Source organism: Pelodiscus sinensis, chromosome 24 (genome assembly GCF_049634645.1).
Source record: "Pelodiscus sinensis isolate JC-2024 chromosome 24, ASM4963464v1, whole genome shotgun sequence".
NCBI classification, from domain to species: Eukaryota; Metazoa; Chordata; order Testudines; family Trionychidae; genus Pelodiscus; species Pelodiscus sinensis.
In genome coordinates this window covers 8,922,789-8,946,566 of record NC_134734.1, presented here as the reverse complement: position 1 = coordinate 8,946,566, position 23,778 = coordinate 8,922,789, and the positions used below count along the sequence as shown (strand labels likewise).

The 23,778-nt window shown below is 55.8% G+C and overlaps 2 protein-coding genes across 11 annotated transcripts in view; both read left to right on the top strand.

The window, feature by feature from the left end:
• Window positions 1–662: 662 nt before the first annotated feature.
• EPO (erythropoietin) lies at window positions 663–8,746 on the top strand. Of its 8 annotated transcripts, none has more exons than XM_075908407.1 (7): window positions 663–1,340; window positions 4,434–4,816; window positions 6,032–6,111; window positions 7,005–7,135; window positions 7,287–7,373; window positions 7,529–7,693; window positions 7,861–8,746. In XM_075908407.1, the coding sequence occupies exons 2-7, from the start codon at window positions 4,761–4,763 to the stop codon at window positions 7,999–8,001; spliced, it is 660 nt and encodes a 219-aa protein (XP_075764522.1). In that variant the 5' UTR covers window positions 663–1,340; window positions 4,434–4,760; the 3' UTR covers window positions 8,002–8,746. The 8 variants fall into 8 exon arrangements, with proteins under 8 accessions (XP_075764522.1, XP_075764521.1, XP_075764524.1 ...); XM_075908406.1 differs by having other exon boundaries at window positions 4,165–4,816; XM_075908410.1 differs by having other exon boundaries at window positions 673–1,340; window positions 4,165–4,816; window positions 5,928–6,111; window positions 7,861–8,736.
• A 1,435-nt stretch (window positions 8,747–10,181) lies between these two features.
• TFR2 (transferrin receptor 2) overlaps window positions 10,182–23,778 on the top strand; it is a 17,045-nt gene continuing 3,448 nt past the window's right edge. The window contains exons 1-15 of one of the 3 annotated variants that reach the window (XM_006114663.4): window positions 10,224–10,265; window positions 11,301–11,350; window positions 11,735–11,939; window positions 12,647–12,842; window positions 13,375–13,515; window positions 13,760–13,871; window positions 14,490–14,612; window positions 14,726–14,842; window positions 18,600–18,739; window positions 19,363–19,535; window positions 21,141–21,260; window positions 21,610–21,692; window positions 22,578–22,641; window positions 22,809–22,876; window positions 23,588–23,658. In XM_006114663.4, the coding sequence (XP_006114725.2) occupies window positions 11,318–11,350; window positions 11,735–11,939; window positions 12,647–12,842; window positions 13,375–13,515; window positions 13,760–13,871; window positions 14,490–14,612; window positions 14,726–14,842; window positions 18,600–18,739; window positions 19,363–19,535; window positions 21,141–21,260; window positions 21,610–21,692; window positions 22,578–22,641; window positions 22,809–22,876; window positions 23,588–23,658 (1,646 nt within the window). In that variant the 5' untranslated portion in view covers window positions 10,224–10,265; window positions 11,301–11,317. Of the gene's footprint in view, window positions 10,266–11,170; window positions 11,351–11,734; window positions 11,940–12,646; window positions 12,843–13,374; window positions 13,516–13,759; window positions 13,872–14,489; window positions 14,613–14,725; window positions 14,843–18,599; window positions 18,740–19,362; window positions 19,536–21,140; window positions 21,261–21,609; window positions 21,693–22,577; window positions 22,642–22,808; window positions 22,877–23,587; window positions 23,659–23,778 lie in introns of those variants that run through there. The other 2 variants (XM_014569344.3, XM_014569343.3) reach the window with 2 other exon arrangements.

Below are 23,778 nucleotides of genomic sequence, written 5' to 3'. Positions count from 1 at the left end.
GACTCCCTGCCCTTCCTCCACCCCCCACACCCGCCCCACACACACTGTTAGCCAAGAACCCAGGAGTCCTGGCTCCAGTCCTGCCCCATCTCAACTCACAGGACTCGTGGTTACTATTCCCGATGCTGAGAGGGGAGTGGGTGCTGGTGGGTTAGAGCAGGGGGGCTAGGAGCCAGGATTCCTGGGTTCTCTCCTGGCTGTGAGAGGGGAGAGGTGGCTAGTGGTTAGAGCAGGGGGGTTGAGAGTCGGGAATCAAGGGTTCTCTCTTGGGCTTTGGGAGGGGAGAGGGGGCTAGTGGTTAGTGCATGGGAGTCTGGGAGCCAGGACTCCTGGATTCTCTCACTGGCTCTGGAGGGGAGCAGGAGCTGGTGGGTCAGGGCATGGGGGGCTAGCAACCAGAACTCCTGGGTTCTCTCACTAGGTCTGGGAGGGGAGAGGGGGCTAGTGGTTAGAGCAGGGGGGTCTGGGAGCCAGGACTTTCCCAGGCATTGGGAGGGCAGAGGGAGCTGGTGGTTGGAGGGGGGAAGCTGGGACTCCTGGATTCTCTCCCTGGCTCTGGGAGGCGAGAGGGGGCTGGTGGGTCAGAGAATGGGGGGCTGAGAACCAGGACTCCTGGGTTCTCTCCCGGGTTTTGAGAGGGCAGAGGGGGCTGGTGGATCATAGTGGGGGGCTGCGTTGTGTCCCGGGTTCTGTGGGGGTGGATGGGTTAGAGTAGGGTGTCTGGGAGTCAGGACACCTGGGTTCCACCCACCCACCCCCCGGAAAGCACCCAAAGGTCGCGTGGGGGTGGGCTGACAGCTGTCATTCTAAGCAGCGGAGGCGGCAGGGGGGCATCTGGCCACCTCTCTGCCCCCAGCCTGCACAGTGAGCCAGCGGCGCGACCTTGGGCCTCTAACCTGTCGCTGCCTTGTGGCGCCAGGCCAAGAGCCGACGTGCGGCCGCCCGTGTGGCCTTTTCCTCGAAGACGCTTTCCCGGCGCGGGCCTGAGGAAACCCCCCGGCTTCCGCCCCCCTCCCCGTTGTCTAAAGGGCCCGGCTCCAGCCGCAGCCCCCCGGCGCATTCCTGCCGCCGGACAGTCACCCGCGACCTCGGGAACCAGAGTTCGGATGAAACATTAACTCCAGCTCCGCTTGCTGCAGCCGCGGCGAGAGGGAAGAGCGCGGCCGCAGCTGTCGGGTGGGGGGCACTTTGCTTTGGGCGTGGGGGAGGTGAGATCCAGGCAGGCGATGCCCCCTCCGGAGTAGCCAGGACGTCCCGGGGCCCGCCGATTTCACATGGGGATGGGAGCCGTGGGCCCCGCTAGGCCGTGAGGCGATGCAGACTGGCTATGGGGAGATCTGGTGAGTAGCCGCGTGCTGGACGCCTGGGTCCCGCCGCAGAGGGGGAGGGAGGCGTGTCTCATTTGCAGGAGGCTTGCCAAAGCTGCGCTTGCTCCTCCACAGATGGGAGAATGGGGAAGGGCCCCATAGCCCACCTGGGCTCCCATCCTGGGCCTGCATTAGAGCCGGTGTCCCCCCCTGGAGGGGGAAGGCTCCCTTCCCATCCCCGCCTGTCCACTTTGGATCAGGCTCCAGAGCTCAAGAATTAACATGTGTGCAGACGGAGACTGAGATTCAGAACCAGACAGCGAACCCAGGAGTCCTGGCTCCCAGCCCCCCTGCTCTGACCCACCAGCCCCCACTCCTCTCCTAGAGCCATGGAGAGAACCCAGGAATCCTGGTTCTCCCTACATACCCCCACGTGGCCACAAGCCTGAAGATCTGTATAATGCAATGGAGGTAGGTGGCAAGGGATATGGGGCAGGGATGGAGGGGTGTGAATGGAGGCAGGTAGAAGAGACTTGGGGCCAGAGGAGTGCCTGGTGCATATAGCATTGTAGGAGGCAGGTGCCCGCCAGCTAACGTCAGCTGTGAACCCTCCGGCTCTGGTGCCCGCCCGGTTTGGGAGCCTGCAGTCTGATGAGTCAGGAGAGGCAGAGCTGATGTGACCTGACCCGGGAGAGGTGACCTGCCAGAGAACCATGCTAGAGAAGCCATTTCGGGAAGGCACAGGGCTCTGAAGCTGGAGAGGTCTGGCCTGCCCCAGAGGTCTTCACCAGGCAGGCGATTTGGGACCATCACATGGAAATCAGGGAGCTCCTTAGCTCGCATCCCAGGTCTGAGGGAAAGATCCCGAAGGAAGCTTTCTCAGCAGCCAGTGAGAGGCTGAAGTGTTGCCCCCGGAGGCTGAAAATGTCCTTTGCCTCTGCCCGAACTCTGCCCCGAGTGAAGCTGAAACCGGCCTCCTGCCTGCGCTGTCAGAGGTCGCTCCAGGCACGAGCGAGAGCCCCGGGCCAGCCCTCTCTGTGATCTCTTGGTCTGGAGGTTTTCTTCTGCCGGTCCTGCCAGTGCCCTTGTTCTAGACAGATGCCCGTCTGTCCCTAAACAGCTTCGGTGCAACGGATCCCGGCACTCTGTGTAAACACCCCAATTCCTGGCTCCATCTGCCGGCACCGCAGGGCCAAGGTCGCTGACTCTTCTTGTGTTTCTGTGTCCGATGAACATAGATGGGGAGCAACCAGTGGGCCAGCGAAGGACACAATCTGTGGTTTAGGAACCATGACCGATGAGGAAGGAGGCACTATGTCTAGAGGAGAGACAGCTAGAGAGGGGCAAGCCACGCTCTTTGTGAAGGGCAAAACTTGTTAGAGAGAGGCCACCAGAGTCAGGTAGGGAGGGCACTGGAGTTTTTAAACAACAGGTTGGGGGGTAAACCCCCTCCCAGGGATGGGCTAGGCTCGCCCATGCGACAAAGCTGGACTGTTTGGAGAAGCCAGCCTGTGCCTCAGATTCCCCCTGTGCTACGCAGTGACCTGGGATTGGGGCAAATACACAAATGGGCAGGACAAACAGAGAAGTGGAGCAACTGTCTTGACTGATGCAGATAAACATGGGGGGACCTAAGGAGCTGCTGTAAGCTCCATGAGCCGGCTCCATGCAGGAGCAGGGGGCCTGGACACACCAGGTGGCCAAGTAGGCCTGGCAAACTTTGGCAGAAATTGATGGAGGGGCCCTGTCCCAGGGGTCTGTGCTGGGCCCTCAGAGGCAGGTAAACAGCTGAGGCAGAGACCGGACCCTGGGGCTCTGTGACAATTGGCCAATGGGCTCTGTGACAACTCTCCAGGTCCCTTCCAGCTCATCCTTCCTGGATTTCCTTTGCTGTCCAAAGCTGCAGGTGGGATCTGGGAGTGGGCAGAAGAGAAGGAGGCTGCTTCATCACACGCAGCCCCTTGTCTCGTCCTGGGCAGCGCTGGGGTCCAAAAGGCCAGTCTGGAGGAAGCAAAGTGGAGATTTCAGCTTAGTCTCTGGTCCCAGTGCTGGGTCCCACAGTCGGTTCCGGTGCTCAGTGCACAAGAAGGATGAAGGCTGGAAACGCTACCTCAGAGCCAGGACTCCGGGGCTCTTGGGCAACACTTGATCCCTAGAGTAGAGGAAGGTCTCACAGCCGGAAGATGCAGCTAAAGAAACATGGACTGGAAATGCGGGGCAAATTTTGAATGGTGGAGGGGAATTAAGCAGAGAAGCGGCTTCCCAAAGGTCATGCAGATTCTCCATGGCCGCCTGGAAGAGATCCGCTCTGGTTCAACCACTATGTCTACACTACAAGGTTTTGCGCAAAAACCTGCTGAGTGTCCACACCTCAAATACACTTTTGTGCAAGTAAATCAGCAGTAAAATGTCAGAACAAAGGGCTTTTGCTGGTGTTGGTAAATCTCATTCTATGAGGCATAACTCCCTTTTGTGCTACGACTATTGCGCAAAAAGGCAAGTGTGGATACTCGAGGGGTTTCTTGTGCAAGAAAAAGCACAGATGCTCAGAGCTTTCTTGCACAAGAGGGTCCATGCAGTGTGGACGCTCTCTTGCACAAAAGCACATCACTTTTGCAATGTGCTTTGAGGTGTGGCCGTAAAAAGGCTTCTTGTGCAAGAAGCCTGCAGTGTAGACATAGCCTCATTGTACCAAGAGTAAGGGTGTGAATACACAGCAGGGCTTAACTCTAAATAAACTATGCAAATTGAGCTATGTTAATTGAGTAGTTTAGTTCAAAATAATTTATTTTGAAATTGGGAGCATCTACACAGCACTTATTTCTAAATAGAGCACTATTCTTCTGACTTCCCTTAGGCTACCTCTAGACTGCTGCTTTTTATCCGCTAATGTTACAATCAACACAACTGAAGAAGCCACCTCTAGCTGGCACAAATAGCAACTGATAGACACATGCAAGTGACATAATTACCACAGTGACATAAATTAGGTCAGCCTCCTTTGGTCAAGTAGACATGGCCTAACACGGAGGAAGAGTTCTCCATGGGCATTAAATCCTCTATAATGCCTATGTCATGAAAAGACCTTTTCTCATCTCAATTATGACTGAAAGTCTTGTCCTTGAGGGCCAACTCAACAACCAAGAGAAAGAAGCAAGATGTGACAAGATTTTCGGTGGGAATTGGTTGCTTTGGGACACCCCTGGAAGATGTCAGCAGCAAAAAACAAGTGACAATGATCATGACAAAGAGATGGAAGATCCATCAAGTGAGGCACCAGTCTTGTAAAAGGTCAGTTTGGTTGGATCTCAAATCTTTTGTCACTAGAGTGCACAGGAGAAACCTCACCAACTTATCCTCTTTGAGGTCCATTTGAGCTCGAATCAACAGTGAAGGGCATTTCAGTCGGAACGGACATCTTCTCTTGGTTTGTCCTGCTGCGGAGAGCCAACGATGTTTGTAAACATGCAGAACAAAATCTGCCCCTTTGGAAGAACATCATGTTCAAGGTACCTGGAAATTTGTCTACACAGCAACATTATTTCTAAATAACTAACGTTATTTCTAAATAACATACTCTACATATATGTGCATGTTTACATAGCACCCTAAACTCAAAATAAGATACTCAATTTGTGCTATGCAAATTGCATAGCTTATTTTAAGTCTATTTCGAAATAGCTTATTTTGTCATTTGGCACTGTGTATACAGCACCACATTTCAAAATTTCAAGCCATCCCTACTCATCGTACAATGAGGTTTAAAGGGATGGCAAAATAGCATGTCTGCTATATTTCGAAATAGTGGATGCGTTCAAAAACGTGGGGTAGCTATTTCGGGATACATCTGGTATCCCAAAATAACTTTGCTGTGTAGACATACCCAAACACAGCCAGCAGTTATTTCGACATAATGTTGAAATACTGTCAATCTGGAGGACTTTTATTCCTACTCCTGTAATTCTCATTTTAGGAGGAGTAAGAAGTATCCCAAAATAGCTACCCTACACTAAGCATCCCTGTAACCCTCATTCCACCAGGGTTAAAGGATATCTTCAAATAGCACATTATTTCAAAATTTGGTGCTGTGTAGATGCGCCAAATTTCAAAATACGCTATTTAAAAATTTGATCGAAATAAGATACGTAATTTGCATAGTGCAACTTATGTAGCATATTTTGAGTTTAGCCCTGCTGTGTAGACACACCCTCATGGTAAATCACAGAGGACTTACTTCAGCATACCAAGGTATCCCAAAAATAGCTACCCCAGATCTTAGAAATATTTTCCAAAATAACGGGCACGCTATTTCATCATCCCCATAAACCTCATTGCATCAGTGTTAAGGGATGTCTCAAAATAGTGCACTATTTTGAAATTTGGCACTATATAGATGTTCCAAATTTTGAAATATGCTATTTTGAAATTTGATCAAGATAAGATACACAATTTGCATAGCGCAAATTGTGTATCTTATTTTGAGTTTCGGGTGCTGTGTACACACACTCAGCTCAAGGGAGAGTGCTCTATTTTAAAATAAGTGTTGTGTAGAAAGCACCAAAATTCAAAATAAAGTATTTTGAAATAAGCTAAGCAATTGACTTGGCTCAATCTGCGTAGCTTTTTTCCAGTTAAGCCCTGATGTGTAGATGCACCCTGATCAGTCTGCACTGAGAGCCTGTGGAGACATCCTTGAGAAAGACAGATGGCTTCTTTTTGCCTAGCCTCAAAAATCTGACCCCTCTGTGGAAAGAATCTGTGAGCAGGAAGAGAGTGTTGGAGGAGACCGAGAACTTCTTCCAGGGTAATTCAGAAAGAAGAGACAAATTACAACCCCTCTTGGGAAGATAAAATGAGCATGGGATGTGAAAGATTGGCTCAGAGCATGAATTTGGCTCCAAATCAAGTGTGTGATCCTTGTGCATGATGTTTGATCATTGTGTGATGTTCATTCTGGGGACGGATTGATCTGAATTCACTCTCCCTGGTTGCAGTGTGGGGGGGCTGCCACCAATGGCATCTTTAGTATTTACAGATCTCTTCCCCTTGTCATGGGGGTGTGAGCAAAGAAGTAGCATGCAAGAGTTTCCACAGGGACTGTGGGAGAGAGGCAAAGGCTGGAGTTAGCAGATAGCTGCTTGCAAGTCGGACAGATGCAGCAAATGTGCGGCAGAGTTATGGGGAAGGTGGGAGGAGATAGCTTTGCGGCGAGGGAATGGCGCTCACCTAGGGTACATCTACACAGCAGCGTTATTTCGGAATAACATCCGTTATTCCAAAATAACTATGCGAGTGTCTACACAGCTAACCCATTATTTTGGAATTTGTAAAACTCATTCCATGAGGAATAACGACTCATAATAGCTATTTTGGAATAGCAGTAGCATGGACACGCTACTGCTGCTATTTTGAAATAGCTCCTCCCCCAGGCCATTCAAAGTAATTACTCCCCAGTGCTTCTTGAGGCTCCAAATTGAGGTAGTACTTCCACATTAGGGGAACCTGCCTCAGACTAAGTTTCCCTGTAGTGTAGATGTGCTATTTCGAAATAAGCTACTTTCTTCTGGAATAGCTTATTCCAAAATAATTGTGCAGTGTAGATGTAGCCCTATGAGGGAGGGATGGGTGTGACAGGGATAGATGGATGGAGGGATGCAGGGGTCCCTGTGTCTCACAACCCTTCCTCCCACCCTGCAGGGCTCTGTGCTTTGCTGTTGTTACTGTTGGAACTCGCTGCACTCACTCACCCCTCTCCATTGCACCCCATTTGCGACGCACGAGTCATGGAGAAATTCATCAAGGAAGCCAGAGACACTGAAAACGCCATGGTAGGTTCCCAACCACATCAGCCTCAAGACCCAGGGGGAGGGGTCCCTGTTAACCAGCCTCCCCTCCCCAGAAGTGAATGCATCTTAGCGCTGGGCAAGGGGTCCCTATGTAACCAGCTACACGATGTCAGGTGATTTGGTCTCTTTACAGGAAGGTTGTGCAAATTCTTGCAACTTCTCAGAAGTTCTCACAGTGCCTGACACAAAAGTTAATTTTAACAAGTGGAAGAAAATGGACGTGAGTCTGAGTGGGCCCCGGGGCAGGGGGAGTCTGAGGTGGAGGTTCTTGGGTGGGGCACACAGGGATCTGATCCGGGGGTGTTGGACTAAGGCATCCGGGGGTCTGATCCGGGGGTGCTGGGTTGGGGCTCTGATCGTCTCCTCCCTCCTCAGAGGCAGAGGCAGGCAGCTGAGGTGTGGGAGGGACAGGCTCTCCTCTCAGCTGCTGTGCTCCGAGCCCGGGACCTAGTGGCTGATCCCTCCCTGAGCCAGCAGCTCGGCCGCACCTACAGCAACCTGCGCAGCGTCGGTCAGATCCTGCGCAGCCACAACGCCCAGGTGAGGGGCTCCTGGGTCAGGGCAAGGCTGGGGGCAGGATGGCTGGGAGGAGATTGCTGCGTGGGGCAGGATGGAGCAGCAGTGTGTGTGTGGGGGGGGGGAGGGTCGGAGAGGCAAAGGGATACCATAAAAGCTTCTCTCCTCAAATCATCCCTCATCTCCCATAGATGGAGCCAGCCCTGCCCTCTGCACCACCCCCCACCCTCAGCGTCCGGACTTTAGCCAAGCTGCTCAGCATTCACTCCAACTTCCTGCGGGGCCGGGTTAAGCTCTTTCTGACGGACGCCTGTCGGCCCGAGGCTGGGTGAGGGGTTCCCGGCCTCCCCCGCTTGCCACAGCACTCCGCCCTCCCCCCCGGAATCTTCCCGGTGACGGACGACTGACAGCCGCCAATCATCTGCCCACTGGACAGCGGCCCCAGAGCCTCGGCACAACCTCGCTGAGGAATGATTGACGCCTGTCACCCAATCCCGAGTGCATCACAGCCTGGGCCAGAGAGCTCGCTGCCCTTCTGGTGTGACAATGATTGACAGCTGCCCATCAACCCAGTCAGGACTCAATGCACCAATCTGATCCCCCCAACACCAGCTGGAAACTAGAGGAGCAAAACTGACAGACAACTGAAGCCCTGGACCTGGGAGTTACCCGTGTAACAGGCCACCCTGCCCCAGAAGTGGCTGCATTTCAACACCCTGCTCTGGGATCCTGGCCTCGCAGACAGGTGCTGCTGGATCGCTCATGGCTGATGATCCCCCCGTAAGAGCAGGGAGCCTGAACATCCAAATCTCTCCTGCCCTGCTTGAAACGGCAGCAGGGCCAGGGACTCAGAGGAGGCTGAAGTGCCGGGGCCCAGGGGCCTTCACTATAGAGTTTATATTTTATATTAAGTTAAGGTGCAAAGTATTTTGTGTCTAGTTCTTGTTTCTCCTGAAGGATGAAGGAGATGGAGCGGGAGGTTCACCCTCGTGGAGGGTTCTGCCTCCATCTGGCCCTTCCTGACCTGCAGCCCCTGCCAGCCCAGCCCTGGGCTCCCCCAGCCCTGCAGGTGCCCCTCACTCCCCACCCTCAGCCCATTTGTTAACGTCATGTGGCTTGCCCCGTGTAAACCAAGTCTGGCTGCTGCCAGTGAAAATATCAGCGGTCCCATTTCCTTTGACAGCTGCCATGCTGGGTTCAGTCCAGCAAGGTGGGCTTGGAAACGAACAGCCAGGACGCCTGGGTTCTCTCCCCAGCACTGGGAGGGGAGGAGGGCAGGCGGCTGGGAGCCAGGACTCCTGGGTTCTCTCCCCAGCACTGGGAGGGGAGGAGGGCAGGCGGCTGGGAGCCAGGACTCCTGGGTTCTCTCCCCAGCACTGGGAGGGGAGGAGGGCAGGCGGCTGGGAGCCAGGACTCCTGGGTTCTCTCCGTTGATTTTGAGCCCGACTTGCCCTCTGCACACAGCAGATCACGTCTGAGAACGTGGCGTGGGAGAGGGGTTGGATGGATTCGGGAGGGCAGGGGAGTGGAGGAACCAGAAAATGCCAAGAGCCTGGTTTGATGTGTCAGCTTCCCAGTGCACTGTGCTCCCCGGACTACGCAGCTGCCTGTAGCAGTTGGGGGGGGGGGGAGAAATCCAGCAGGAACAGCCCCAGTCTCTGCGCAGTGTCAGGTGGGGAAGGGAGGTGCAGGGCGCTCCCATCGCGAGGGCGGAGGGATTTAGGGGTAAAGAATGAAAACGGACCCGGCTCCCTGCCTCGCAGCGCTCCCTAGAGCCACCCAGGGGCCAGTTCTGCCTGCCAGAGGAGAGCAGCCCTTGCTGAGCCCCTGTCCCACAGCGCCCCCTAGCGGCACCCAGGGGCCAGCCCTGACTGCCGGGGGATAGCGCCTCGGCTGACCCCCCTCCCTGCCTCACAGCTCCCTCGACAGCCGCGTTCAGGTATCAGGCTGCCCTACTCCAGGTTTCATTGTTTTTCACAAGATAGAACCGAGGTACGGGCAGCCCACGGACTTGGTGGCACCTGCGGTGCAGGGTATAAGATCCTAAACTACCAGTCCTAGGGGAGGGTGTTTAATACAAATGGCTGCATCTCAGCACCTGGCGAAGGGTCCTGGTGTAACTGGCTGCCCCAGCTACATCTTTGCCATTATTTTGCCACCTAGATTTTCAGGTTATTTTAGTCTATGCTCTGGTGCCTCCTACAGGCTGTTGACAGGATTGTAGTTCCCCATTCTCCTGCCCTGAGCCAGCTAGTCCCCACTCTGGGGCCGGGTGGGAGCTGCTGCCTGCAAGAGGGACAGTTCCCTGCCCCATTCCCTGTACCCCTGAGCCTGCCCATTTACGGGCTAAGAGCTCCCCTGGGCCTGAGCTGCATTAGCGCTAGAAGCGGGGCTCCCTGTTCTGTTCCCTGCAGCACAACACCCTCCACTGCTGACCGGGTGTCCTGACTGGGCCCGGGCTGGGCTGGGCTGGGGCTGGGTGTGAGCGGCTTCTGACAGGGGAGGAGGCCTGGGTGTCATTGCAGTGGGTGGGATCTGGGGTTTGTATCAGACACAAACAGCAGCTTGTCAACTCCCAGCACCGGGCACCAGCTCTGTGAGTGTCCCTGGAGGGCTGGGGAGAGGGCGGGGGAGGGACTTTGAGAACCCCTTAAATCTCGCACAGCAGCCTGTCCCAGCCCAGACAGAACAAGACACATTTTACAGGAACTTTGGGGGGCTGCAAGTCAGGAGTGAGGGGCAACAGCAGGAGTAGGGGAGGAGCCCAGGGCTGGGCTGGCAGGGCTGAGAGTTGGGAGTGAGGGGCACTAGCAGCACTGGAAGGGGGCCAAGGTTGGGCTAGAAGGGGCTGCAGGCTAGTAGTGAGGGGCACCAGCCAGGCTGGGGGGAACCAGGGCTGGGCTGGTAGGGGCTGCAGGTAGGGAGTGAGTACTGGGGGGTCCAAGGCTGGGCTATCAGGGGCTGTGGGTTAGGAGTGAGGGGCACCAGTGGGAGCAGGGGAAGCTGCTTACGTGACTCTGGGACATGTGGTATCAGCTCCTAGCCCCTCCACCCGCCCCTGGCTCTTATCACCTCAGCCAGGCTCCTGCCCTTCCCAACCCTGAATTTTTTCCCAGCTCCAAAGTCCCCCATCTGGCAGCCTGCTTGGCTTCCCCTCACTCTCCACTCCCCTGGGATTCCCTTTTCCCATCACAGTTACTCGCCCCACTGAATTGTTCCCAACCCCAAGCTCCACTCTGACCCATTTCTGCCTAACTGAATCCTGGGATATTTTCCAGCAACCTATGTGGTGCAAGGTGGGGGTGGGGGCTCACCAGGGGGCGCTGTGGGGCAGGGAGTGGGGGAGGCTCAGCAGGGGGCACTCGCTCCCACCCTGACAGGCAGGGCTGGCCCCTGTGCTGCCCTTTAGTGACCCCGGCAGGCCGGCGCCAGTCTGATGAATCAATACCTCACTACCAGCCTTTGTACCTCCGTTGACGGGAAAAATATTTGGTAACCCTCCCCCGCCTCCAGCAGTGCTGGTGCCCCTCACTCCAAACTCGCAGCCCACCTCTGTTCCGGAAAGGGGCAGAGAAAGGGGGTCCCTCCCGACTTCTCCCAATTGGCTGCCAGGGCCTGTCTCTCTCCCCAGGACGCGAGAAGGCTTCAATGGAGACACTGAGATTCCTGCTTCACCGTGCGGTATGACAGGTCCAAACCTTTCCCAAACTCCCCAGGGGGAGTGCATATTCCCCAATGCCCCTCGCTCCTGACCTGCAGCCCCTGCTAGCCCAGCCCTGGGCTCTCCCAGCCCTGCCGGTGCCCCTCACTCCTGACCCGCAGACCCCCAGCTCAGCCAGTGCCCCTCACTCCCAACCCGCAGCCTTTCCAGTCCAACCCTGGGCTTTCCCAGCCCTGCCGGTGCCCCTCACTCCTGAAACCACAGCCTCTGCCAGCCCAGCCATGCCAGTGCCCCTCACTCTCTACCTGCAGTTTTTGCAGGCCCTGTTCTGTCCTCTGAACCATGCCAGTGCCCTTCATTCCTGACCTGCAGCTTCTCTCATAATGACTTCCATGTCCCCACAGCGTGGCAAGCGACCTGGCCGACGCTCTTACTCCATCTACCGGAACGTGGAGGGACCAGGTGGGGAGGGGGCTGCAGGGTTGGAGCTGAAGGTCACTGACGGGGAGGAGGATGAAGATATGGCCGCCCTGGTGACCCCCAGCCCACGGAACCGGACCAAGGCTCTGACCTATCTGGTGCTCAGCGCCCTGCTCGTCTTCACCGTTGGTAAGGACCTGCCCCCAAAGTCTGTCTCTATCCAGTGACTCCACCTCTGGTCCAAAGCTGTGCCCCCATACCAGTAGCTCTGCCTTCCCCTTGTCTGACAGCCCAACCCTTTGGCCCTGAAGTCTGTCCCCTGAAGTCTGACAGCTCCGCCTCTTCACAGATAGCTCCCCCCATTCTGACACTTCCAACACTCCAGTCATCTGAAGAAGTGGGTTGTACCCATGAAAGCTCATGATTCCATCTACATGTTTTGTTAGTCTTTAAAGTGCTACCAAACTATTTGTTGTTTTTTAAAGTTTTTCCTGTTACAGACTAATTGGCTACCCCTCTGAACCCATTCTGAGGGTCATGCTCCCCGGACAGATGGCCCCGCCCTGCCTTGAGAGCCCTGCCCCCTGTCCTGACAGTTCAGCCTCCTGGACTGATATCCACAACCCCTTCAAAGATAGCCCCACTTCCTGCCTGTTAGCCACACCCCTGTCAGTGACAGACTTGCCTTCTGCCTTCACTAATAGCCCCGTCCCTGCCTGATAGTCCCTCCTTGCAGACAGCACCGCCCCTGCCTGTTAGCCACACCCCCTTCACACATAGCCCTGCCTTGTGCCTGTTAACCCCCCCTGCCTGTTAGGCACTGCCCCCCACCCACACCCCATCTGTCTCCTGTGTTTGTGCCCCTCCTGCCCATGCCCCGTTTCCCTGCTGTGCAGCCTTCCTCCTGGGCTATGTGGCACTGCGGGGAAGCTGCCCATCCTGCGCAGGGCTGCGGGGGGACCTACTGGCTGTGGTGAGTGACGAGGGGACCGTGGAAGAGCTGCCGGCCCCAGGACCTCCCCTCTACTGGGCTGACCTGAAGGAGATGTTCCAGAAATACCTGCGGGAGGAGAGTATCGAGCGTACCATTCGGTGAGCTGGCACTAGGGCTCCTGCCCTCAGAAAACTCCCAAACCTCCCAGGTCGCCCCACCCCACAGGGCACTCCCAGTCCCATAGATTTTCCCATGGGGAACCAACACCCCAGGGGGACCTCCTGCCCCACATGGATCCCCTCTCCATAGATCCTCATGCCTCATGCAGACACCCCATCCCACTTGGAAGCCTTATTGTCAAAGATCCTCCCATGAGAAACTCACACCCCATGGGACCCTCTGCCCCACGCAGATCCCCATCCCACTAGGAACTCCTGCTGTCAAGGATCCTCCCATGGGGAATCCCCACCCTGAACTCTGAATTCCCCTCCAAGACCCCAACCCTCAAATGCAGGGTCCTCCCCCAATCATCCCTCCTTGGGGACCCCTCTGCTCCATGGCCCACCACCCTCGAAAACACCAAACTGGATCCCCATTTTCTAATTTCCCCACCACAGCTAGACAGGGTAGGTGGGGGGCAGCTGGCTCCAGCTCCCCCTGACACCTCCCTTTTTTGCCACCATTGCCCAGGTGGGTGAGTGAGGGCCCCCACCCGCCCGGTTCACCCCGCATGGATGCCCTGACCCACCGGCTGCTGGAGAGTTTCACCTCCTACAGGCTGGACCGGGCCTGGACTGACACCCACTACGTGGGGCTACAGTACCCTGACAGGTCTGTGCAGGAGGGAGGTCACCCAGAAGGGATGGAGGGAGAGACTAAGGAGGTGGGCAGAGGGTGCTGCTTCACATGGGGAGGGGGATTTGGAGTCAAGGGTGGGAGGTGGGGTCAGAAGGAGAGGGAGTGTTGGGTGGGGGTGGGGCCAGCCCAAGGGGGATGGGAGATGGGGGCATAGGATACAAGGTGGGGTTCCAAGGGCCCTGCAGGCTGGGCTAAGATCCCCTCTCCCCATCCCTAGGCAGAACCCCAACTTCCTGCACCTACTGGATACACAGGGGGGCATCCTGGAGAAGTTGCCACTGGAGGATCCCGAGATGTACTGCCCCTACAGCGCGCCTGGCAATGCCACGGTAACTACCCTGGCAACACCCTGTCACCCCCATTACTGCTCCTACAGCGTCCTGGCAATGCCACGCTAATGACCCCAGCAATGCCCTGTCACCTCCAGTACTGCTCATTCAGTGCCTCAGAAGTATCACGGTAACAACTCTGGTAATGCCCTGTCACCCCCGTTACTGCTCCTACAGCACCCCAGAAATGCCATGGTAACGACCTCAGCAACACCCTGTCACCCCTGGTACTGCCCCTATAGTGACCCCTGGCAAAGCAAAGGTAACGGATCCCGGCAATGCCCTCTCACCCCTGCTACTGCTCCTATAGGGGCCCTGGCAAAGCCATGGTAATGACCCTGGCAAGGCCCTGTCACCTCCTGTACTGCCCCTACACAGCCCCCGTTACCTCTATTACAGCACCCCTGTCAATGCCATGGCAATGCCCCCCAGCAACACCCTATCTCCCCCCGATACTGACCCTACAACACCCCCAGTAACACCATAGTAATACCTCTATCCACCTCCTCCCATCCTGCTCCCCATCCTTACTCTGGAAGCTCCCCCATCTCTTCCCTTCTCTTGAGGGGATTGGGTTTTGGGGATGCCCCCCATGTTCAACCCCAACTTTCTCCCCAGGGGGGGCTGGTCTATGCCAACTATGGGCGCCAGGAGGATTTTGATGCCTTGAGACAGCTGGGAGTGAACCCCCAGGGCCACCTGGTTATTGTCAGAGTGGGACAGATAAGCTACGCTGAGAAGGTGAGCCTGGACACCTGGGTCTTTTCCCTGGTTCTCCGAGGCGCGGGAAAGGGGGCTGGTGGGTTGGAACGGGGCTGGGAGCCAGGACTCCTGTATTCTCTCTTTTTCTTCAGGTGGCAAATGCAGAGTCAGCCCAGGCCCGGGGGGTGCTGATTTACCCTGACCCCTGGGACATCCCCCAGGATCCTCGCAAACTGGGTCTGTCACAGAACCGGGCAGTTTATGGACACGTGAGTCCTGCGGACATAAAGCAAGGAGGGGTCTGCATGGGACTTCGAAGCGAGGGGTCAGGGTCTCAGGAAAGTGGGGTGCTGATGGGTGGGGAGGCAGGTTGCTCTGGGATATCGATCCCGGGCAAGTTAATGAAGCAGTTTATTCAGGCCTCAACGAATAAAGAATTGAAGGGGCAGGACATGGAACTAATGCCCATCCTGCCACGTCATGCTACTGAGATGGGAGCTCAATGGCTATGATGGGCCTTCGACTCCCGCCAGCCTCCAGCTCAGTATTGGGACTGAAGGAGGCAGGTTTCCACAACAAGACAGGGCTTCCCAACTGGCTAGCTGATAGATCTCCATTCATGCCTGGCGCCAGGAGGCCAGCTGCTCTGCCACAGCGCTTCGTTTCCTGGGGCTATTTAGCATCTCTTCCTCTCTCTCCACCCTGGAAGCAAATGTAAAATCCTCCCTGACAGTTTGCTGAGGACATGGTGTTGTGAGCCGGTCCCTCTGGGACTCCCCTCCACACCTGGACCGGCTGTCGGTAAACTCCTCAGCCAGCCACCCTGCGCTGGGCCGGTCCTCCCGCTATTTGTCCCCCAGCCACAGTCTCAGGTTGGGGGGGGCAGTGTTCATACCATCAGCTCAGCCAGGTCCTCCGTGGTTTGGGCCCTGCCCCACCTGCCCATTTGCGGGCGTATGGCCCCATGCGGCGGGCCAGGTAGGTCTCCCTGAGGCCTTCTGCGAACTCCAGAACCTTTTCCTGTTCGTCTCGAGAGTCAGCCCACCCCTGTGCAGCAGGGCCTGTCTGAACAGCTCAGAGTGCCCTGCCTCCACCCCATCCCTCTGGCTGAGCATCCCTGGGCCTGGGATCCCGTAAGGGGGTGAGATGCGGGAGCCTGTCTGCTGGGTCGGCTTGGTGCAGGTTGCAGGCTTTCTCAAAGGCAGCAAGGAGGGATCTATGCCCCCCTCCCTTACACTGGGGCAGCACGTCCACATCCTAGTTCCATGCAGTCCTGGGCCCCCTGGCCCTTCCCTACTCACCACAGCTGGGGTCTCTGCCTCTCAGCTCCACTATGGGCAGCTCATGCTGCCACTGCCTCTCCTGGTCCTCCAGTTCTTTTAGCTGCAGTTCAAGTTCCAGTTGTCCAGCTCCAATGCGGGAGAACCCAGATGGGATGAACTGGTGCTGGCTGAGTGGGTCTTAGCGGGCACCGTGTGGGTCTGGTTGCCTCCAGCCCTTTCCCTGTCCTCGTCCCTAAAGCACCCTCAGGGGCTGTCTGGTGGTTCCTAGCTGGGACAGGAACAGCTCCAGGATCATTCTCTTCCAGCCGGGTGGTTATCTGGGCTTTGGCGAATTTCCCAATTCGCAGCCCTCTCCTTGTTCAGATCATCAACGTCCTTCTTAAGGAGATGGTTCTAGACAAGAGGTCGGCAGCCTTTTCAGACCAAAGAGTCAAACAAACTACATCAGCATTCAGACCAAGTGGTCACCAAAGAGCCATATAAGAATGCCCATTCGCATGACTGAAAATATACAACTTAACACTATTGATAATTGACATGATTAATAATAGCATAAATGAAACACTGTACTCACTGACTTTATTTAATGGGACTTACACTGCTGCTGGGGGTGCAGTTTGTGACTGTGGGGGTGCAGGAGTTAGGGTTGGGGTGTATGAGGGGCTCAGGGCAGGCAGTTGGGGTGTGTGGGCGGTGCAGGAGCAGGGCAGGACACTGGGGTGGGAAGTAGAGTATGGGGGGAGCCCTGGGGCCGGATTACCTTACTTGGCCAAGGCTGGGCTGCTGCACCTGGGCAGCAGTGGCTGAATGAGGGGCCGGGCCAGGATCACCACAGCTGGATCGTGGCTTCCCCTCCTACCTTTGCTGCAGCAGGACAGCCACCACCAGCCCTTCCTGAGGCCAGATGGGGGCTGGACCGTGGGGCCTGCCCCAGGATTGGGGCTGGGGATAGGACACTGCAGCCAGATGGGGGTTGGGACCTGATTGGGGCCTTGTTGGCCAGACTGCCACCACCACTGCCGGAGCCTGAGCCTGAGCCGGCTGCCACGGTCAGGCTGTTGCAGCAGTTGCGAGGCCGCCATGGCTGGGCTGCGGGATCTGCCCCAGGAGCACAGTGGCTGGGGACAGATGGTGGCCATCAGATGGGGGCTGGAGCTGGGCCATTGCGCCAGATGGAGGCATCTGTCGCCGCCAGCCCCTCTCACTATCACAGCGTGGAGTGTGTACACGTCCCCTACAGCGCGCCTCAGCCAGCCCTTGAAAGGAGCAGCGTGCCCCAGCCAGTTCTAAGCAGGGTGCAGCACCTTACTTCACCTCTGAGTAAAGGTGAAATAGACAAAAAAGAGCATCCTGACCTGAGTAATGGCATGTTTTTCAAATTTAGAATTTATTTTTCATTTTAATTTAATTTTAAAAGTTGTGTGTATTTTGGGAGGGTCAAAAGAGCCATATTTGGCTCGAGAGCCATAGATTGCTGACCCCTGTTCTAGACCATCTCCTTGCTGTTCCCAAGGGGTTGCAAACTGACAGGCCCATGTTTGCAGCACCCCCCAGTTCCCAGGAAGAACGCTTCAGTGTGCCAGCCTACTTGAGGGTCACAGGCCATAGGCCTCTCTGCTTCCTGGGACCACTTCCCACAGTCCCTAGGTAGAACAGCTCCTGGGGCTGACACCCCTTCTCGAGGACCACACTCTTTCTGGTTAGGCCGTAGGCCCCTCCGCTTCCTGGGACCGCTCCTCACTGGCCTTCAGTGTACCTGTCGCTTGCTAGTTCCCCTTCTTTCTACTGCACCTCAGTCACTTACTCAAGGGCGGAGTTTCGGCAGGGCAGGGGGGCAGCAGCCATGCGCACTGGGACGCAGCTTGTTTTTCATCCTGTTCCCAGACCATCAGGGAGCGAGGGGAAAGTACTTGGAGTCCATGATTTACTCCTCTGCCCCCTCCCTTCGCCAGCCAGGAATGAGAGACATGCACGGATTGCAAGTACTGGGCTGGGGCCCAGACTGGGAAGGACCTGGTTGAGATGGTGGAGCTTGAGCAGCTGTATGAATGCGGCCCCCTGACCTGAGGATGTGGTTGGTGGACAAGAAGCCGAAAGACCAACCCAGCACAGGGCAATTGGCTGATGAGCTTACAGGGAGCTGGTGCAGGTGTGGAGAGGAATCTCTGAGGGACCAGCTCACAACAGCTGGCAGGTAGAACAGAAGGTCTGTTAGTCGACAGGCACACAGGGAGGAACAGACTTGTCAGCGCAGGAACCAGAAGCAGCCAGCACCATCCATCTCTGCAAATGCACCCCCAGGCCAGCGAGAGCCTCTCACACACTCAGCAGCCCACCCCAGTCCTGCCTCTGGCCTTTGTCCAGCTTCCTGGGCAAAAGGTGTCACCTGGTCACACCCGCTTCCCAGGCTCAGGTTGCAGAAAGCATCAGCCACTGTGTACGTGGGGGAGGCTGTCACACTGAAATGCCCATCAGATCTAGGTACTGGTCAGTGCCCAGAGAAACTGAGGCACGCACACAGGGTTACTACAGCACAGTAGAAAACACATGCAACATAACAAAGTGAAACAGTGAATTCAATCCCCACATCATCACGTACAGTGATCAGGGAGTGGGGGAGGGGTGAAATGGGAATCTAGCCTGGAGGGGAACAGGTGCTTACCTCTGCAAATGTCAGCAGGGCAAGAAGCAGGGTGGGCGGGCACTGCCTCCCTCCCACGCCTGCTGTATATGCCTCCCACAGGTCCACATGGGGACCGGCGACCCCTACACCCCTGGCTTCCCCTCCTTCAATCACACCCAGTTCCCCCCTGTGCTGTCTTCTGGGCTGCCCAGTATCCCAGCCCACCCCATCAGTGCCAGTACAGCCGCCCGCCTCCTCAGGTAAGGGGGCATGCAGGATGTCTGGGTTCTCTTCCTGATTCTGGGAGGGGAGTGGGGGCTGGTGGGTTATAGCAGAGGAGCTGGGAGCCAGGACTCCTTGGTTCTCTCCCTGGCTCTGGGACTGTGGTGGGGGATGTTACGAGGTGGGTAATTGGCTAATCATGTAGTCGATACAATTGTTATCAACTACACAATTAGCCGATACGGGAAGGCACTCTGTTCCTGTTTGTGCCAGGTCCAGGATACACTCCTGCTGTGGCTCTGCAGCTTAAATGTAGTAGGAGCCAGGTGCGCAGGCAGCCTGGCTCCTATTACATTTGAACTGCAGAGCCACAGCCAGGGTAGCTCCCGGGGCCCATGCAAACTGGGATTGAGCAGTTCTGTCTCACGCTAGCTCCGAGACCATTGTGACTCTGCCTACCCTGCTCCCCTACCGCGCACCACAGAGACGGTGCTAGGGGGAACCAGCTTTTAAGATATAGAAGCAGGGGAGGGGAGAGCGAGTAGTTTAGTCACTCGACTGTCCAGCAAGTCGAGGCTTATCTGGTAATCAGCTACTCAACTAGTCGTTTACATCCCTAGTGGGGGAAGATCTCAGGTATACCCTTCTCCTTCCCCTGCAGTAAGCTGACAGGCCTGGCTGCCCCACGCAACTGGAAGGGCCGCCTGGCCGAGGTCCCATACCACCTTGGCCCCGGGGACTCAGGCACCCGGGTGCATCTCCAGGTGAACAACATCAAGACTTCAACCATGATCAGCAACATCTTCGGGTGCCTTGAGGGGAGATTTGAACCTGGTGAGGCTGGGGGAAGGGTGTGGAGAGGGGAAGAGGAGGGCTCGTTGGGTGGGAGAAATTGATGTGGGGGAATAGGAAGAGGACTGGGAGTGGGGTGGATGCCTGGGAGGGCTGTGGGACATGGAGAGGTGGGGGAACTAGGGACTGGGGGTGTGTTGGGAGGGGGCAGGTGTGGGGCTGTGGCTGTGGGGGACAGAGTCTTTTTTCCCCCAAATCTTGGCTCCCCCTGTAATATTACAGATTCTGGGGACATCACCGAGAGCTCATATCAGGGTGAATTGCTTACAACCAGGGCTCCTTACAGTCTAAGACTGGGGGTCCTCCTCCATAAGGCACCAAACCAGTCACTAAAAGCACTTCTGTTTGCCACACTGGCCAGCAAGAAGTCACACAAGCAACCCCCTTAGGTACCCAGCTTCTCCTGTGCCACAGCCAGCGCAGCTCTTACACAGGTGAGAGGTTATGAAAACCCGTCTCACCAAAACCCAGCAGGCTCTCCTGCCCAACAGACCAGTCACTGTCCCAGGTCAATTTATACCTTAGATCCCACCCAAAGGAGCACGCTGCACCGATCCTTTAGAATCTAACAGCTAAAGATTTATTCATAAAAGAAAGAAAAGGTTGGAAATAAAACAATTGAAGAAACAGATTGCACACGCCAATTACAAAGTTCCTGGTGAGGCCTATAGCAGAGATGGAATAAATTGCTGTCCCTGGAAGACGTCCTCTGCTAGGGTGGGTCGTCAGTCCTTTCGGGCTCATGTCCTTGAGGGGATGAGCTGGAGTGAAGACAAAGCTGGAGGAGCCCCCAGGGCCCTCGTTCTACCCTTGCCCACGCAGAGGGAATCCCACTGCTCTCCTGCTGTGAAAGTGCCTCCCGCAATGGCGTTTGTCACGTGACCAGTCACTGTCCATGCCTGACTCAGGCCTTAGCAGCCATCACTCAAGGGCTGGTCTGAACCGTCATAGCCAAGTTCCTCAGCTGTGGATCGGCACCACAGGCCACCCATTGCCAGCGAAGTGCTGCAAGTCACGTGACTAGCCACCCTTAGGCTCTGTCTAGACTGCATTGCTTTTCCGGGATACCCCGGGTATCCCGCAAAAGCAATGCCACATGCAAGGAATGTGTCTGCTTTTCTGAAATTTTTTTCAAAAAAGCAGGTGCGCTCTTTGCCATCCCTGTAAACCTCATTCTACAAGGCATAAGGGATGTGTCGAAAGAGCACTTTTTTTCAAAATTTGGCTCTGTGAGGATGCGCCAATTTTTGGAAACGCCTCTTTTGAAAGTAAATCGGAAAAAGATTTGCAATTTGCGTACTGCAAATTGTGTCTCTTTTTCCAATTTAATTCTGCAGTCTAGATGTAGCCTTACACAATGGCTGGGCGACGCCTGTTGATAACTCCCAGGAGCGAACATTTGGAATGCGAGGACAGAGCCAGTTCTCAGAACTTCAAATACAAAAATGACACCTGCCCATGAGCAGCACAAACAGAGCCAGTGAATCATCAGCTTTCGACAGACACCTCACAGGGCGCTAGATATGATGCAAACACAGGTTGCAATAATGTATGTTCATCTAAAAAATTCAATAACATCCCCCCTAGATCACTACGTGATTGTCGGGGCCCAGCGGGACTCATTGGGCCCCGGGGCAGCCGGCTCAGGTGTGGGCACAGCCCTGCTACTAGAGCTGGCCCGGACCTTCTCCACCATGGTGCGCAATGGTAAGAGGACCAGGGGAAGGGATGTCTGAGGGGGCAGGGATGGTTAATGGGGTGGGGCAACACCAGGGAAGCAGGAGGAAGGGCTGGCTAAGAGTGTGTTGCTGGCACCAAATAGGGCAGGGATGGGACCAGATGAGGTGTGGGGCTGGTACTAGGGAGCAGGGGCTGCGGCTGGTTGAGGGGGCGGGATTGGCCATCAGATGGGGACCTTGCTTCCCCAAGGAGAAGAGAATAGTCATCAGCCTGTCAAAAAAGATGGCCATCTTAAAGGGGTAGGATAGAACTTCCCAGGATCCTGGGATGCTTGGGTTTGAGGCTGCCCTCCTGCTCATTTCATTTCCTCTCTCAGGCTTCCAGCTGCGCCGCACTTTGCTCTTTGCTAGCTGGGATGCAGGAGACTTTGGCAGCATTGGCTCCACCGAATGGCTAGAGGTAACCAGATGCTTGGGTCCCCTCTGTGGGGTGGGAGAGGGGAGGGGAGGGAGAGAGTTCTAGCACACCTACGGAGCCTACTGCTCCTGTTCCCCCCACCCCAGCCAAAACACAATGCTGGGAAAGGAGTGGGGGCTGGTGGGTTAGAGTGGGGCAGGGGCAGGGGCAGGACTCCTGGGTTCTCTTGTAGTCTGCCAGGAGTCATAAGGCTGCATGCACCACTGTGTGGTAAGGAGGGTAAATAGCCACTTCCATCCCTGATGAGTGGGTTCCAACCAAAGTCACAGCTATGAAAAACACACCACGGACCATGAAATGTGGCCTTTCCTGCACTTTTACCTTCTACTATAGAGATTTCCTGGGGGAGACCAGCCTTCCTCAGATTGGGAGTCCTGACCCAAAAGGAAGTTGCAGGATGGTGCGGGGCACAAGGATATTTACCCTTATGTCTGTGCTACCGTGAGGTGGGTGCCCCGAGAGAGACAGCTGCTGAGCCAGGCTCTAGCTCTGATGGCAGCTGAGTCAATGTGAGGGCGGCAACACCATACCATGCTCCTGGCCACCAGCTGCCTCTCTCTGGCTGCCCAGCTCTGAAGGCAGCACCAACAGCACGCAGCAGTGAGGGTTGCAACACCCCAACCCCTGCACAATAATCTTGTGCCCTTCCCACATCCCCTCCAGGAGCCTAGGCCCCACAATTACCATGATGTTTCAGACCAAAATGGCAGAAAGCATGAAATGTTCCATGTTTAAAATCCTACCACTGTGAAAAGAACCCAAGTGGACCCTGAATTCGGTGGGGCCCTCCTGATGAGCTGAGGGCTGTTGAATTTGGATCACCCCGTATTGTAACTCACCTCCTCCCAAACCTCCTTTCCCTTCCAGGGGTACCTCACCATGCTGCACCTCAAAGCTGTGGCATACATCAGCCTGGACAACGCCGTGCTAGGTACGCAACAGGGCCTGGACTCCTGGGTTCGCTCCAAGATCAGTGCTTCACCACCCACAGGGGTGGGGGTAGGGAATATCCCCACAAAGTGGGGTGGGTGGGAACCAAGGCTCTGCTGTTGGACTGACCCACCTTAATGGGTTTCTCTTTCCTCCCCTAAATGGCAGGAGATGACAAATTCTACGCCAAAACCAGCCCTGTACTCGTCAGCCTCATTGAGAGCGTCCTCAAGCAGGTGGGGGTTAGGGTTGTCAGATGGTTTCAGCAAAAATACAGGACCCCTCACCCCCCCCCAAAAGAGCCAGGAAAATAAAAAAACAGGAAGATTTTTGTTGACCCCCCATCCCCTCCCCCTCCCGCCAAACAAAAACACCGGGGAAATTTTGGTTGAGCAAAAAACACCCCAAAAGTCTCCCAGGCTGCCAAAATTCAGGCGTTCAGTCCCAGCCCCTTTAATTAGCGGGCCCGCTCCCCTGACACTCCCCCCGCCATTGCCGCATGTCCATCAGGCACCGAGCCAGGAGAAGTACTGGACATTCTGTATATCCGGTATTTTCTCAATTTATTTATTGGATAGAAGGTGCAAATACTGGTCTGTCCAGTTCAATACCTGACACTTGGCAACCCTAGTGGGGGTAGTCTCCAGACTCCTGGGTTAATTCCCCGGCTCTAGGAGGGCAGTAGGAGCTGGTGGGTCAGAGCAGGGGTTGGGATCCAGGAGTCTGGAGCAGAGCGGGGGTTAGAGGAGGGTAGGGGGGAGAGGTCAGGGAAGGTTCATTTCCATTAGAGGTGTCTGGTTATGATCCACCTATGCGGAAGGTTTAGTTAGAGGTTAAAGGTCAGGGTCCCTGCATTAGTTGACTCTGTGAGTCAGAGGGCCACAGAGTCAGGGGTTGGAAGGTCAGGGGTTAAAGTTCAAAGGTCAACCCTGACTCCTGCCCACCAGGTCGACAGCCCGAACCGCAGCAGCCAGAGTCTGTACGAGCAGGTGACCTTCCCAGACCGGCCTGGGACTGTGTAAGTGGCGCTCACGCCTGGGCCACAAGGATCCTTCACTTCCTCCCTCTGCCTCTGCCCACACTGACCCTGCCTAGCAGTGACCCTTCACCTCTGCCACTTCTCATGCTGATGCCTACT